Source organism: Suncus etruscus, chromosome 11 (genome assembly GCF_024139225.1).
Source record: "Suncus etruscus isolate mSunEtr1 chromosome 11, mSunEtr1.pri.cur, whole genome shotgun sequence".
NCBI classification, from domain to species: Eukaryota; Metazoa; Chordata; class Mammalia; order Eulipotyphla; family Soricidae; genus Suncus; species Suncus etruscus.
Window position 1 is genome coordinate 105,362,671 of NC_064858.1, and position 16,104 is coordinate 105,378,774.

The window sequence follows — 16,104 nt, forward strand, 5'->3', positions numbered from 1 at the left end:
CCAGGAGTGATTCCTAAGCATAGAGCCAGGAATAAGCACCTGAGCACTGCAGAATGTGGCCCAAAACTTCCCCTCAAAAAAATACAAATATGCCAGGGGCCAGAGCTGCCAACCCAGGATGAACCCAGGTTCAATCCCAGCATCCTATATGGTCCTCCAAGCCTGCCAGGAGCGATTTCTGAGCACCAGGAGTAACCCTTGAGCATCTCTGGGTGCTCCCCACTCCCAAATAAAATTTGAAGTCTGGGGCCAGAGAGATAGCACACTGGTAGAGCATTTGCCTTGCAAACAGCCAATCCAGGATAAATGGTGGTTCGAATCCTGGCATCCCATATGGTCCCCCGTGCCTGCCAGGAGCAATTTCTGAGTGCAGAGCCAGGAGTAACCCTGAGCGCTGTGGGATGCGACCCCAAAACCAAAAATAAATAAAGAAATAATTTTTTGAAGACTATAAAGTTTGTGTCTAGATAGAGGAGAGACCTCATGTGGTTGTGAGATGTAAAACAAGAGTTATAGATGTAAAACATGATCTGCACTTAAAGGTATCATTTTATAATGTAGACATCAAGTTCTGGGAAACAGGAAGGACTTGCTCCTGGCTCTATTCTCAGATATCACTACTGGCAGTGCTCAGGAAATGGTATGTGCTCAGGAGATCAAACCAGCCCTGGCTGCATGCAAGGCAAGCCAGTGTCTTAACCCATACTCTCTCTCTCTCTGGACTCTTACTTGGTATTTTTATGACTGGACTTGATTCTGACGTCTTTGTCAAGCTTAAAACCAGAGGCTGAGCCATCAGAATGAGAGAGGACATGAAACCGGAGCAATAGCTCAGCGGTAGGTCATTTGCCTTGCAGGTAGCTGAGCCAGGATGGACCTGGGTTCGATCCCTGGCATCCCGTATGATTCCACAAGACAGGAACGATTTCTGAGCGCAGAGCCAGGAGTAACCCCTGAGCATCACAGGGTGTGCCCCCCCCAAACAAAACAAAACAACAACAACAAAAAAAATAAAAAGAATGATAGGGGATATGATAGAAAAAATCTTTTTCCTTGGAGGTGCCATTTGGGCTATTTATTCTGGGTCAGGTGCGAGGACTGAAGTGGGACTTGGAAAACAGAGTCGAAATCATTAGAAAAACTCGTCGGGGGGCCGGGTAGGTGGCGCTGGAGGTAAGGTGTCTGCCTTGCAAGCGCTAGCCAAGGAAGGACCGCGGTTCGATCCCCCGGCGTCCCATATGGTCCCCCCAAGCCAGGGGCGATTTCTGAGCACATAGCCAGGAGTAACCCCTGAGCATCAAACGGGTGTGGCCCAAAAACCAAAAAAAAAAAAAAAAAAAAGAAAAACTCGTCGGTAACCAGTTCAATTGATATGACAGGGGCCAGAGAGATAGGACAGCAAGTGAGACGCTTGCCTTGCATACAGCTTGCTTGCTGAGAATTCCATAAGGTCTACTGAGGCCCACTTTAGAAATAAGCCGTGAAGGCCACACCACTGGGGATGGTCAAAAAACAAAAAATACATTTTTTGACATGACAATGAACAGACATTAGTGACAGAATGATGCCACTATAAAATTTTCCCACATAAATAATTTGGTCCAGGGATGTGGCTCAGGCGTAGAGCACTTGCCTTATATATGTGAGGCCCTGAATTCCATCCTCAACTAGGGCTGTCAAAACCAAACAAAGCAAAAACCAAACCAACCCATACCAGGAATAACTTCAATCCACATGTATGCGTTCTTTTTATTTTTGTGGGGCACAACTGGAAATGTTCAGGGTTTACTTCTTGTTCTGTGCTCAGAGATCAGTCCTGGTGGGCTCAAGGGACCAGATGCAATGCCGGGACTTAACCAAAGTCAGCTGTGTGTGAGGCAAGTGTCTGACCCATTGTGCTATCTGTCTGGCATATAGATATAGAAATAGTCCCCAATTGGTGGTGCTCAGGACTTACTCCTGACTCTGTGGCAAGGATTACTACTAGAGGGTCTCAGACGAAGTGTATTTGGTGATGGGAATTGAACCCAGGTTGGTTGCCTGCAAAGCAAGCACTTATCCACTGTAATATCTCCCTCGAGCCATTATTTTAATTCTGACTGCATGAGATTATGGCTCCTTTAATCTATTGAGGAAAGGATTGATGTCTCCAAGTTCCCATCCTTCCTGTGAGATCACCAAGAGTCAAAAGAGTTTGGGGGCCCAAGAGATAGCTCAAGGGACTGAGTATAAACTTCATATGCAGGGGCCAGAGAGATAGCAGAGCGGTAGGGCATTTGCCTTGCATGCAGCCAATCTAGGACAAATGGTGGTTCGAATCCTGGCATCTCATTTGGTCCCCCATGACTGCCAGGAAAGATTTCTGAGTGCAGAGCCAGGAGTAACCCCTGAGTGCCGCTGGGTGTGACGGTGTGATCCAAACAAACAAACAAACAAACAACAAAAAACAAGCTTTATAGGGGCCGGGCGGTGGCGCTGGAGGTAAGGTGCCTGCCTTGCCTGCGCTAGCCTAGGACGGACCGCGGTTCGATCCCCCGGCGTCCCATATGGTCCCCCAAGAAGCCAGGAGCAACTTCTGAGCGCATAGCCAGGAGTAACCCCTGAGCGTCACAGGGTGTGGCCCAAAAAAAAAAAAAAAAAAAGAGATAACCTGAAATAAGGGGCCGGAGAGATAGCATGGAGGTAAGGCGTTTGCCTCTCATGCAGGAGGTCATCGGTTCGAATCCCGGCGTCCCATATATGGTCCTCCCGTGCCTGCCAGGAGCAATTTCTGAGCCTGGATCCAGGAATAACCCCTGAGCACTGCCGGGTGTGACCCAAAAACCACAAAAAAAAAAAAAAAAAAAAAAAAAAAAAAAAAAAAAAAAAACAAGCTTTATATACAGTTGAATCCTCAGCACTGCAAGGGGCTTCCAACACCACTCACTGGAAGGTGGTGTTCCCTGCCCCCCCTTAAAATCCCTGCTCTGTAACATCTCACCGGAAGCAGGGAAGGTAATCATGAATTTAAGGGTTTAGAACAGCACAAGTGAGATGAGGAGGCACAGAGTTGTGAGATGCAGAACATTTTTTTTTCCCATTCATGGATTTCTTTATAATTCATTATTTGTACCAGAATCTTAATTTTTGCTCTTTATTTGTATTGTGGTGATGGTGTTTTGGGCTTCACCTAGTAGCACTCAGTGGAAAATCCCAAGTCTATGCTCAGGAGTTCCTTTTGGTGCTCAAGGGACCATGCGGGGCTCAGGGGACCAGGCTGGCAGGGTTGGCTTCATACAAAACATGTGCCTTACCTTCTGTACTAACCTCATTTTGGCATTAAAAACAAAAGATGAAAATGCGCCATGATTCTTTTTTGTTACTGTTTTTTGGGCCACACCTGGTGGTGCTGAGGTGGTGCTGTGCACTCAGAAATCACTTCTGGCAGGTTTGGGGGGACTGTATGGGATGCTGCGAATTAAACTATATAATCAGCTGCATGCAAGACAAATGCCCTGCCCGTTGTGCTATTGCTCTGGTTCCCTTACAATAAAATTCTTTAAAAAAAATTGGGTCTGAGTAATAGCACAGCGGCAGGGCATTTGCCTTGTATTTGGCTGACCCAGGACAGACCTAGGTTCAATCCCCTGTTACCCCATAGGGTCCCCCGAGCCAGGAACGATTTCCAAGCGCAGAGCCAGGAGTAACCCCTGAGCATCACCAGGTGTGACCCCCCAAAATTAAAAAAAATTAAAGATTAAGAATTATAGTGGGGCTACTCCCAGAGATGCTCAGAATCAATGGAATGGGTTGGGGGATGTGGTGCCTGTGAGGGGAAGGGATCATGTTATGAAAGGAGAAAACCCAGGACCTCTGACATGCAAAGCACATGCTCTCAGTCCCCTGCTAGGCTCCTGGCAGAAACCCAAGCATCTCCAGGGTGGCCCTGGTGGGTTTGTCTGTCCTGCAAAGCTTAGCTGATGACACTGGGGCTCCCAGCATGCCCTGAAGGACTCCAAACCAAATACCAGATTTCATTTTCCTTTTGTTTTTAGGTTTTAGGCTGTTCTCAGGGTTTACTTCTATCACACTCAGGAATCACGCCTGGCAGTGCACAGGGAACTCTGGGGTGCCAAGGATCAAATAGCTGCCAATAGGTGCTTAGCACCTTTGCTAGGCAAGTACTTAAATCTGCTCAATCCCTTAGGCCCCAGATCCCTCCTCTCCACTTTCCTTCCTTTTCCTTCCCTCTCTTCCTCTTCCCTTCTCTCTCCTGTGCTTTCTTCCTCTCTTCTCTCCTTCTATTGTCTTTCCCCCTTCCCTTTTCTTCCCTCTCCTCCATTCTCCTTCTCCAGGTCACCTTACCTGCTGTACTATCTTTCTGACCCCTCAGATTTCTTTCTTTTCTTTTTTGTTTTTGGGCCACACTCAGTGGCTCTCAGGGGTTACTCCTGGATCTGCGCTCAGAAATCGCTCCTGGCAGGCTTGGGGGTCCATATGGGATGCCAGGAATCGAACTGGAGTCTGTCTGGGGTTGGCCACATGCAAGGCAAATGCCCTACCACTGTGCTGTCGCTCTGGTCCCTCTTTCTTTTCTTTTTTCTCTTTTATTTTTTTTCTTTTCTTTTTTTTTTGGGGGGTTGGGTTTTTGGGTCACACCCAGTGGTGCTCAGGGGTTACTCCTGGCTGCTCAGAAATAGCAGGCACGGGGGACCATATGGGACACCGGGATTTGAACCAACCACCTTAGGTTCTGGATCGGCTGCTTGCAAGGCAAACACCGCTGTGCTACCTCTCCGGGCCCTTTATTTTTCTTTTCTCCTCCTGCTCTACACCACCCTCCTCCCACTTATTTTTGTGAGCTATCTTTCTTCTCAGCTTCATAGTGTGTACCTGATTTACATTTCCAGTTTCTCACAAAATCAGGTCAGTTTTGAGGCTTTGTTCGATGGAAAAGATCATACAAGTGCTCAGAAGATCCACTTCTTTTTGTTTGTTTATTATTCCTCTCTTATGTGCGTTTTTATAATTTTGTGCATATGCTCTCGGCATTCCGATGCATACAAAATTATGCATAGGAGTGTCAATCTTTTTGCTTGTTTGTTTTGCTGATTTTGATCCCACCCCAAACCTTCTGGGGATCCTATATTCAAAGTGTGTGCTTAGCCATTTGGCTCATCTCCTCAGCCTCAGGAGGACCAATGTTTTGTTGTTGTTGTTGTTGTTGTTGTTATTGTTGGTTTTTTTTTGGTTTTTGGGACACATCTGATGGGGTTACTACTGGCTATGTGCTCAGAAAGTGCTCCTGGCTTGGGGAACCATATGGGATGCTGGGGGATGGAATCATAGTCTGTCCTATGTTAGTGTGTGCAAGGCAAATTCCCTACGGCTTGTGCCACCACTCCAGGCCCAGGAGGACCAATCTTTTTTGTTTGTTTGTTTTTGTTTTCTTTTTTTTGTTTGTTTTTGGGTCACATCCGACAACGCTCAGGGGTTATTCCTGGCTCTACACTCAGAAATCGCCCCTGGCAAGCACAGGGACTATATTCGAACCATCGTCCTTCTGCATGAAAGGCAAACACCTTACCTCCATGCTATCTCTCCGGCCCCAGGAGAACCAATCTTAAGGAGAGGGTTGTGGTAGATGTTCTTCCTGTCCATGACAAAGTCCTAAAAGTGGCAGCCTGATAACCACTTTAGTTGTAAAAAAAAAAAAAAAGTACAAGACTTGGGCAGAGCGATAGCTCACCAGTAGGATTTGCCTGGCACACCGCTGTCATGCGAAGGACCTGGGTTTGATCCCTTCATTCCATATGGTCCCCTGGTCCCCGAGCCTGCCATGAGCGATTTCTGAATGCAGAGACTGGAGTAACCCCTGAGTGCCACTGGGTGTGACCCCTCAAAAAAAAGAAAAGAACAACAAACAAATAAAAAGAATAGAAGACTTAAAGGTGAAACATATTTACAGAGACTCACTTTCACCTGCCTCTCTGCCTTACTGCTTGCTCCTGTTCTGGGCTTTTGTTTTATTTTGGTTTTTGGCTACACATGGCTATGCTCTGGGCTCACTCCTGGCTCTATTCAGGTTTATTTCTGGTGGTGCTGGGGGACTATATGGTGTGCTGGGGATTGAATCTGGGTAGGCTGCCTTCTAGGCCAATGTCCTACCTTCCAGCCCCTCCTGTATTGGTCTTTTGGGTAGAAAGAAGGATGTAGAAAGTGCCCATATCTGTGGTTTGAAAGTTTCCAGAAATATTTCTCTGTGGACACTGTCCTTCAGAGTTACCTCCTGCTAAAAAAAAAAAAATACAATTTTTGGGGGGAGGGGCCCACACCTGGCAGATCTCAGGGATTATTCCTGAGTCTGGGCTCAGAAATCACTCCTGGCAGGCTCAGGGGACCATATGGGGTGCCGGGAATTGAATCCAGGTCTGTCCTGGATCGTCCGAGGGCAAGGCAAATCCCCCACCTCTGTGCTATCTCTCCAGTCCTAAAAAACTCCATGTAAAGAAGGAAGGTCATCCTCTCCGAGTGCTCCCTACTTTCTCAATATTGCTAACTACTACATGGATGCTGTGTTATATATGAAGGAGGTAAATTTCCTATTTCTTCATTCTTTTTTGGGGGGGGCACACTTGGCAATGCTTAAAGTTATTCCTGGCTCTGTACTCAAAAATCTCTCCCGGCGGTGCTATATGGGATACCAAAGATCAAACCTGAGCTGGTTGTGTGCAAAGCAAATGCCCTACCCACTGTACTATTACTCTGGTCCCAAGTTCTTACTTGTTAGGAAATCAAGACATATCATGAGCCAGAAAGAGATCTCAATAAGTTGGAGGACATGCTTGATATAAATGAGCTCTATATGATTCCCCGAACATATAACCTGGAGCACTGAGTTAGGACTATCGGTGGCACCACCTACTGTGGCAGTCACTTCTGAGCATTGCCAAGTCAGATCCAGACCCCCCCCCCAAAAAAAAGACTTATGAGTCAGTACAAGACAGTGAAGATTGGAGACTGTTTGCATCACCCACCACAGCCCCAGGAGGACACCAGGTTGGTGTGTGACTCAGGATTACATTCTTTTTTTTTCTTTTCTCCCCCCGCTTCTTTTTTTGGTTTTTGGGCCACACCCAGCAGCACTCAGGGGTCACTCCTGGCTCTACACTCAGAAATCGCTCCTGGCAGGCTCGGGGGACCATATGAAATGCCAGGATTCGAACCACCATCCTTCTGCATGCAAGGCAGACCTCTTACCTCCATGCTATCTCTCTGGCCCAGGATTACATTCTTTTAAGGACATTCCCCAGAGGGCCAGAGCTATAGAACAGAGAGGGTAGGACACTTGCCTCCCATATGGCCAATTCAGGTTCAGTCCCAGGTACCACTTGTGGTCCCTAGAGCACCATCAGGAGTGAAGTGATCCCTGACGCAGAGCCAGGAGTAAGTCCCGAGCACCACCAGGTGCAGTTCCTCTTCCTCAAAAAGCCTACCACCCCTGGGGCTGGAGAGATAGCACAGCAGTAGGGCATTTGCTTTGCACTCAGCTAATCCAGAACAGATGGTGCCTCAATTCCCGGCATCCCATATGGTCCCCTGTGCCTGCCAGGAGTGATTTCTGAGTGCAGAGCCAGGAGTAAGCCCTGAGCGCCACCAGGTGTGAGCCAAAAACTACCCCCCACCTCCAAAATAAAACCCAAACTATCTCCTAGATTTTAACTGGTCCTTGAAGAAACAATCTGAAAAGAATCTGTTGGGGCAGTCATTGTATCTAGGCTGCTTTCATATTGTTGTTGTTGTTGTTGTTTGGGGGTCACACCCGGCAGCACTCAGGGGTTACTCCTGGTTCTAAGCTCAGAAATCGCTCCTGGCAGGCTCGGGGGACCACATGGGATGCCGGGATTCAAACCACTGTCCTTCTGCATGCAAGGCAAACGCCTTACCTCCATGCTATCTCTCCGGCCCCAACTTTCATATTGTTTTATGAAATGAAAACTGTTTTTGGAAGTCCTTGAGTTTCAGATTTACAGTTTGTAGTTAATCAATACGCATTGGAAAACTATTAAATATTTTGAGACGATGTCAGATTGTGTAAAAGCATTTTATAAAGACTAGGAATGTGGGGGAAGGGGGAGAGAGTGAGAGAGAGAAAGAGAAAGAGGGAAAGAGAGAGAGAGAGAGAGAGAGAGAGAGAGAGGTGCTTGCTCTGTATTCAGCGAACTTGAGTTTGATCATTTAAGGTCCCCCAGAAGTGAGTAAGCCCTGAGCACCGCCAGAAACCAAAATAAAACAAAATAAGACAAAAAAAAAAAGCAAAATAAAAAGTAAAGACTATCAGATGATGGAGGAGAGGAAAGGGGGCAGATGTGGTGATGAGGATGCAATCCTGAGGGGCTGCACAGTAGCCAGTCAGTGAGAAACACCCAACTGAGGAACTAAGGTCATTGGCGCCTGAGGGAAACGCATTTCAATTCTGTCAACATCTGCCTGGCAACAGTGTTTGCAGTGTCTTCATTTAATTTTAAAATGTCCGAAAATGCTTTTGAGCTTTCCCTGTCTCCATTCTCTTCCGACCAATCCTGGAAGAGGGTGGAAAAGGGATCCGCACTGTCACCCGCTGACCGCAGGCGATGCTCCTCTGGACTTTAATTATCTCAGTTCAATCTGGTAATAAGGTTTTATCTCCTCAAGGGCTGAGCAAGAGAATACAGAATATGTTAATGACTATTGCAATTATAGAAATGACTTCCTTTCCTTTTTTTTTTTGACATTCATTTGCATTCATTTTTTGCTTATATTGATTTTGCAGTGCTGGGATCCAATCTAGGCCCTCACACAGGCCAGTCACTGAGCCAATTCCTGGCCCCCCTTTTGATTCTTTGTTTCTGGGTCACTCCCAGAGATGCTAAGGGTTCACTTGTGGCTTGTTTTGTGTTCAGGCCTGTCCTGTCCTCCTGGCCATGTTGGGGGGTCCACTTGCTGTGTCAGGGATCAAAGTAGTGTCAGTCTACTCACAGTATTATCTCTGGGGGGGATACAGTAAATAATATTTATTATCGTTAATTTTCTTCCAGAACTGTTCAATACTAAGCCACACACACTCCACCCACCCCCTACAATCCCTGCACCCCCCTGAGCATCTGCTATTGTATGTTTATAGGGGGGAAAAACGACTTGCAGTTCTGCTTGTGAGTGGCTTAGCCTAGGTGGGCTAGGTCCGTAAATCCCACGTGGGAAAAGGGATGATGGAAGAAAGAAGCCAAGGCCTCCTGGCTAGTATTGGGACAACCCTTGATTATTTTATTTTATTTTCTGTGGAGCCACACTTGGCGATGCTCAGGTCTTATTCTTGGCTCTCAATTCAGGAATCATTACTGGCAGTGCTTCGGGGGGGGGACTTTATGGAGAGCCGAGGGTTGACTCAGCTCAGCTGTGAGCAAGGCAAGCAGCCTAGCTGCTGTAAAATCACTCCAGCCCCAAACTTCAGGGAACTCTTGTGATCTGAAGGGGACAGGTAGTACTGGGCCATGATAGCACTGGAGCTAGAAGTTGGGTGAGAGGCCAGAGCCCCTATAAGAACCAGTCAAGTTCCTACTGGTTCCCTAACCCTAACCCTAACCCTAACACAAACACTAACCCCTAGCCCTAACCTAAGCACAGCCCTAACTCTAACCCTAACATAGAACCCTAAACCTAACCCTAACCACAACACAAATCCTAACCCTAACCCTTTAGGAACCCATCAGTTTCCTCCTGGTTCCCTAAAACTAACCCTGACCCTAAGCCCTAACCATGACCCTCACCCTTACCCTCAACCTAACCCTCATTCACACACTCACCCTAACCTAACCTTGGCCCTAACCCTACCCAGACCCTTACCCCTCATCCTCACCCTGACCCTGACCCTCACCCTTTAAGAACCCATCATTTCCTCCTGGTTTCCTAAAACTAACCCTAACCCTAAGCCCTAACCATGACTCTCGCCCTCACCCTAAACCTAACCCTCATTCTCACACTCACCCTAACCTAACCCTGACCCTAACCCTACCCAGACCCTCACCCTCACCGTCTAAGAACCCATCATTTCCCCCTGGTTCTCTAAAACTAACCCTAACCCTAACCTAACCCTCACCCTAAACCTAGCTGTCCCCTTCCCCCTCACCCTGACCCTCCTCCTAACCCCTCTACCCCTACCCTTACCCTACCCCAACCCTGGGCATGGCCAGTTGCCATGCCCAGATGGCATGTGCGCGCGTGTGCACGGGCCTCCCCACCTCCCCGGCTCCTGGGGGGCCGGGGGCGGAGCCCACCTGCCTGGGCGTGCCAGGTGGGTGTGCGGGCGGCCCGGGGCGGGGCGGAGGCGCCTGGCGGGGCCGGGCCGGGCCGGGCAGTCGGGCGGGCCGGCGCGCACCTACGGACGCTCGGAGCGCCAGGCGAGCGGGGCGCCGGACAGCAGGACAGCGCGGCCATCGGGGAGCCGGGGCGCCTCGGCGGGGGTCGGGGCATGAGCGGGCCGGGGGCGGCGGGCTGAGAGCGGGCGGGCCGGGGTCCGAGCGCCCTCGCCATGGGGAGCCCCCGGGCCGCGCTGCCCCTGCTGCTGGCGCGCCTGGCCAAGCTGCCGCGGAGGCGCTGCCGGCTGGCGCTGCTGCTCGGCCTGCTGTCCCTGGGGCTCTGGACCCTCTACCTGGAGCTCGCGGCGTCCGCCAGGGTCGCGGGGCACCCCCTCAACCGCAGTGAGTGGCCGGGGACGGGGGGCGCGCCTTGGGGGCGCAAGGGGCGCGCGCCTCTCCTCTCCTCCTCTCCTCCTCTCCTCCCCTCCTCTCCCTCTCTCCAACCCCTTTCCCTCTCCAGCCGCCCACCGGCTGCTGCGGGGACAAAGGAGGGAGGAGGCACCCCCTGTGCGTGTGTTTTGGGGGCTGCTGGGGGGCAAGCACCAGGTGGCACAAAGCCTGGAGGTCCCCATCCCCGGCCTGCCAGGGGCCACTTGGTCCTGCCCATTGGTCTGTGATTGCGTGCTTGTCCCCTCCGCAGGGGATACAGGAAAATGGGGGTCCCCCCAGCCAGCCAGCCCACCTCTCCCCACCCCGGGGCACCTCTCCAGGCGCACCCGCTTCCAAATTGCACCCCACATCGCCTGGCACCACTGTGCGCACCGATGCGCTCTGGCTGAGTCGCCCCAACTTGGCTCCCCAAGCTTCTCGAGGTTCTGTTTTTCAGTTAGTCGTGGCAAATTCCCCCCTTGGAAAAGCATCTCTCGCCTTCTCCTTTCGTCTGCTCCTGGCCCAGCTCTCCAGCACCCCTTGCCCAGGCTGCTCACTCACTGTGACACCCCTCACTGTTTTGTCTGCAGCCCCCCAACTCCTGCCTCTGAGCGCAGGCAAATCCCGCTTAAGAGACAGCAGGGGGAAAGTCTCCTATTGAGAACTTCACCCAAGTCGCTGGCTTTTTTTTTTCTCCTGGTTCATTTTCCTCCTAGGAAAATGGGCAGACCTGCTGTTGCTGCTTGCCTTTTTTCATTTGGGTAGGCACGGCCCTCCAAGGCGCCTCTCAATGTCCCATTGATGCTGTCCACCGAACAAAAGCCAGAACATGCCAGGGAATGGGAAAAGTCAGTGGAAGAGCTGGAAAAGAAGCCGAGAAAGTTAGGGTGCCCTTCCTTGCAGCTCTTTGTGGGCGGAGGTGCTCTGTGCTCCAAGCGCCCTTTCTACTTTCTGCAAACTCAGAAGGCACCGATGATGACATTGCTGTGAAGATGCTCAGACACGCTCTGTGCCACCTCTGTGCGCCCAGTTGGGTGTGGTGGCCAAAAGAAATTTCTGGGGTCCGTAATTGAGTGGGTTCAGGGGAGAGGTATATTTATGTCAGAACCTGGCGCTTTGTGGCAGCGGAGCTCAATTTTCTAGGAGTTAGGTCACACCCCTGGGTTGGTGCTCAGGGCTGATTCCTTGGCTTTGTGCTCAGGGAGGACTCCTCACAAGCTGGTGGGGGGACTCTATGGGATGACAGGCATTGAACCGAGGTTGGCCTCCTGTAACACAGGCACTCCACCCTCTGTATTATCTCTCTGATCCCTGATAAACTAACTCTGATTGGGAGATTGGGATTCCAATCCTGGTTCTAGTTAGAGGATTAAGTGGAGATTGCCCATTCAAAGTTTTGAGTACATCATTCCTGTGACAAGACCAGGAGTGACTGCTTCAGGGTACGGCCCCAAGCCCCAAAACAAGTTTCTCAGTAAGGAATTTGGACAAAACATCTACAAGGTTCCCTTCAGCAGGATATTTAGGATGTGTGATATCATTTTCCTGTTAGTTCTGTCTGACTATTAGAAATCAACTCTTTTATCTAATTTTTTTTTTCTTTTTTTCTTTTTGGTTTTGGGCCATACCCAGTGGTACTCTAGGGTTTCTCCTGGCTCTGCGCTCAGGAATCATTTCTGGTGGACTGGGGATCATAGGGGATCCTGGAGATTGAACCTGAATTGGCTGCACACAAGGCAAACACCCTACCTGTTGTGCTATCGCTCCAGCTCTCTTCTTTCTTTTTTTCTTTCTTTTTTTCTTTCTTTCTTTCTTTCTTTCTTTCTTTCTTTCTTTCTTTCTTTCTTTCTTTCTTTCTTTCTTTCTTTCTTTCTTTCTTTCTTTCTTTCTTTCTTTCTTTCTTTCTTTCTTTCTTCTTTCTCTCTCTCTCTCTTCCTTCCTTCCTTCCTTCCTTCCTTCCTTCCTTCCTTCCTTCCTTCCTTCCTTCCTTCCTTCCTTCCTTCCTTCCTTCTTTCTTTTTCTTTCATCTTTCTCTCTTTTAAATTGCCATATCCACCAGTGCTCAGGGGTTACTCCTGACTCTGCACTCAGAAATCATTTTGGGCAGGCTCAGGGGACCATATGGAATGGTGGGGATCAGACCAGGGTTCCTGGATTGGGATTGGCCACATGCAAGACAAATGCCCTCCTGCTGTGCTATTGCTCTGTCCCCCTGTCTCCCTCTTCCATTTTTTTTTTTTTTGGTTTTGTTTTTGGGCCATACCTGCCAGCACTCAGGGGTTACTACTGGCTTTGTGCTCAGAAATCACTCCTGGAAAGCTCGGGGAACCATATGGGATGCCGAGGATCAACCCAACCAAGTCCTGGGTCTGTCCTGTGCAGGGCAAATGCCCTACTGCTGGGCTATCACTGCAGCCCCTCTTTTCTTCTTTCCTTTTCTTTTGTTTTGGGGCCACATCTGGTGTTGTTTAGGGGTTATTCCTGGTTCTGCATTCAAGAATTACTCCTGGGGGACCATATGGGATGTCATGTTAGCCATGTGCAAGACAAGTGACCTATCTGCTGTGCTATTACTTTAGCCCAGGGATATTCTTTTCTTCTTTTCTTGCTTTTCTGGAATTGATTCAAAACCCACACATGCTCTATAGCTAACTCCATCGCAGGCCCTAAGAATTCTTCCAATGAACAAATCTGTCTTCCTGTATCTAGTTCTTGCCTTCCCTGAGCTCTTTTCTCAGGAAGATGCAATTAATCTACTCTTCTTTGGGGGGAAGGATTGCTTGGGTTGGGGACACTTGACTTGGTGGTCAAGGGCTATTTCTATCATTAGTAACTCCCTGTGGTACTTGGGGATCAATTCAGAGTTAACTTCGTGTAAGATATAGAGCTAAAAATATAGTATCTCTCAAGCCCTGCTACTCGTTTATATAGATGTTCATATGTAGACATCAGTGTATCATACATATATACACGAAGTCATATGATATTTTTTCTATCTGACTTATTTCACTCGTATACATTTTAGATAAATCTGTATTATTGCATATGACAGAATTTTGAGGCCAGAGATTGTATAATATCTTTGACACTTGACTTACCTGTGTTGGCCCAGAGACAAAACTAAAAAAATTCCCAAAATGGGATTTCTTTCTTTAATTTTTTATGGGGGGTGGAGCAATGCTTGACAAGTACTTGGGACTTACTCCTGATTCTGTGCTCAGGGATCACTACTAGTGAGACTTGGGGGAACGTATGTGCTGCCAGAGCCAGGGGTTGAACCTGGGTTAACTGCCTTCAAGGCAAATATTCTACCCACTGTACTGTTGGTCTGGCCCTGTAGGATTTTTACCTTTAAAAAAAATTTTAAGTCATAATCATGTGTGTATATGACATGTTATTTTTGTAGGTACTGTAGAATAAAATCAGTCCTTGAATGGGGCTTGATGGTTATGGGATGGATGGAGGGCGATGCCTTTCTCCTCTAGCTGGGACCACTCATCTGCCACCCTGTTCAGCCGGCGGGTCTGAGGGTTCAGGATAGCAGCGGGTAGAAAACTCAAAGGCAGTCAGGCTTCAGGAGATCTCAGCTTTATTCAGGCACCTCTGGTGCTCAGGGGATCAGGTGGTACTGATGGAACCCAGGGCTGTCATATGCTAAGCAGGACCTCCAGCCCTTTGTACCATTCTCCTGTCCTGTGTCATGTCTGCTGTACTGACTCCTCTGTTGATGGGCACTTAGGTGTGAATAGTGGGCTCTTGAAAACCCATATTTATACCCTGTCCTAGCCCTTTCCTAGTCCCAAGTGGGTGAACCCTTTGCAGTACATACATGCGAGAGGTTCTGGGAGGGACACCATTATGTCACATGGCAGTCAATGGTTCCTCCACTCCACCCCAACTACAAAAACAACAAGGAAAGCAGCTGTCTTATGGCCCTTCCTTCCCCACTTAAAATACCCGTCCCCTCTTCCACCCAGCACATAATTTTATCTCCCCTCAGGTGTGCTCTCTCCTCAGACCTCAAACCCACTGGCTAGAATCATAACCACATGACCTAATGTCTGAATCGCTGAATTCAGCTGTTGCACTTTTCGTGTCTATTCGGGTTTCTTCTCGGATCAGTCTTCATTCTCTGCTTGATTTTCATATTCTTTGCAGCCTTTAGGGCTCAGGGGACCATATGAGTTGCTGGAGTCAAACTCAGGTTGCGCACATACAAGGTGATTGCCCTACCTGCTCTATTATCTATCAGACTGGCCTCTTCCTTATCATGATTTATAATGACAGTATGATCCCGAGTACAAAGGGACTCCTGTTTCTTTCTGTTTCCTGAAATCCTGAAACCCTGAATGCCAGGGTGGCATTTTTTTTTTTTTGACTTTTCCCTTGACTATGGTTTCTGACTCCTTGTCTTCTGTCCTTGTTTTTTGTTTGTTGGTTTTGGTTTTGGTTTTTGGTTTTTGGGCTCAGGGGTTACTCCTGGCTATGTGCTCAGAAATTGCTTCTGTCTTGGGGGACCATATGGGACACCGGGGATCAAACCGAGATCCGTCCTGGGTCAGCCACGTGCAAGGCAAATGCCCTACCACTGCACTATCACTCTGGCCCTGTCCTTTGTTTTTAAGAAACCCAGACAGGGGGCAAAGCAATAGGATGGTGGGGACAGTCTGGCACATAGCAGACCTGAATTAGAATCCCGGCATCTCATATGGTTTCCTGAACTTGCCAGGAGTAGTTTCTGGGCTCAGAGCCAAGAGTAACCCTTGAGTATTGCTAGATATAGCCCCCAAACAAAGCAAAGCAAAACAAAACAAAACAACAACAACAACAACAAAAGCCTGGACAGATTGGATCGAAGTTTTCTTTTGGTGGTGGTGGTGAGGGGGCTGGAGAAGTAATACAGCAAGTAATACTGGTACTTGCTTTGCACAATGTCTACCTGGGTTTGATCCCTGGCACCCCATACCCTACCCCATGTATAGTGTCAGGAGTAATTTCTGAGTGCAGAGGCAGGAGAAAGCACTGAGCATAGTCAGATGTGGCCCTCATCCAAATCAAATCAATACAGAACATTAAATAAGATCCCAGCCTTGTGCCATATATGTGTACATATATAATACATATATATATAATTATACATTTTTTGCCATACCTGACTATGCTGGGGGCTACTCATATATCTGTGCTCTAGGTTTACCTCTAAGGACTACACAATGTAGGGTGGATACTGGGCTTTGCCTGCATGAGGCCCATTGAGCCAGTTCTTTGGGCCCTTCTCCTAGCAGTTTTATTCCTAATTTAGGGCTATTCCTCAGGAGGGATGGGAGGAAGGAAGGAAGAGCTGTAGGATGGGACCTGCCAG

The 16,104-nt window shown here is 48.6% G+C and overlaps 1 protein-coding gene across 1 annotated transcript in view; it reads left to right on the forward strand.

Annotated features, from left to right (window-relative positions):
* Nucleotides 1–10,530: 10,530 nt before the first annotated feature.
* Nucleotides 10,531–16,104, forward strand: part of B4GALNT3 (beta-1,4-N-acetyl-galactosaminyltransferase 3) — a 129,358-nt gene continuing 123,784 nt past the window's right edge. The window contains exon 1 of the mRNA XM_049783204.1: nt 10,531–10,715. Coding sequence (XP_049639161.1) covers nt 10,547–10,715 — 169 coding nt within the window. The 5' untranslated portion in view covers nt 10,531–10,546. The remainder of the gene's footprint in view (nt 10,716–16,104) is intronic.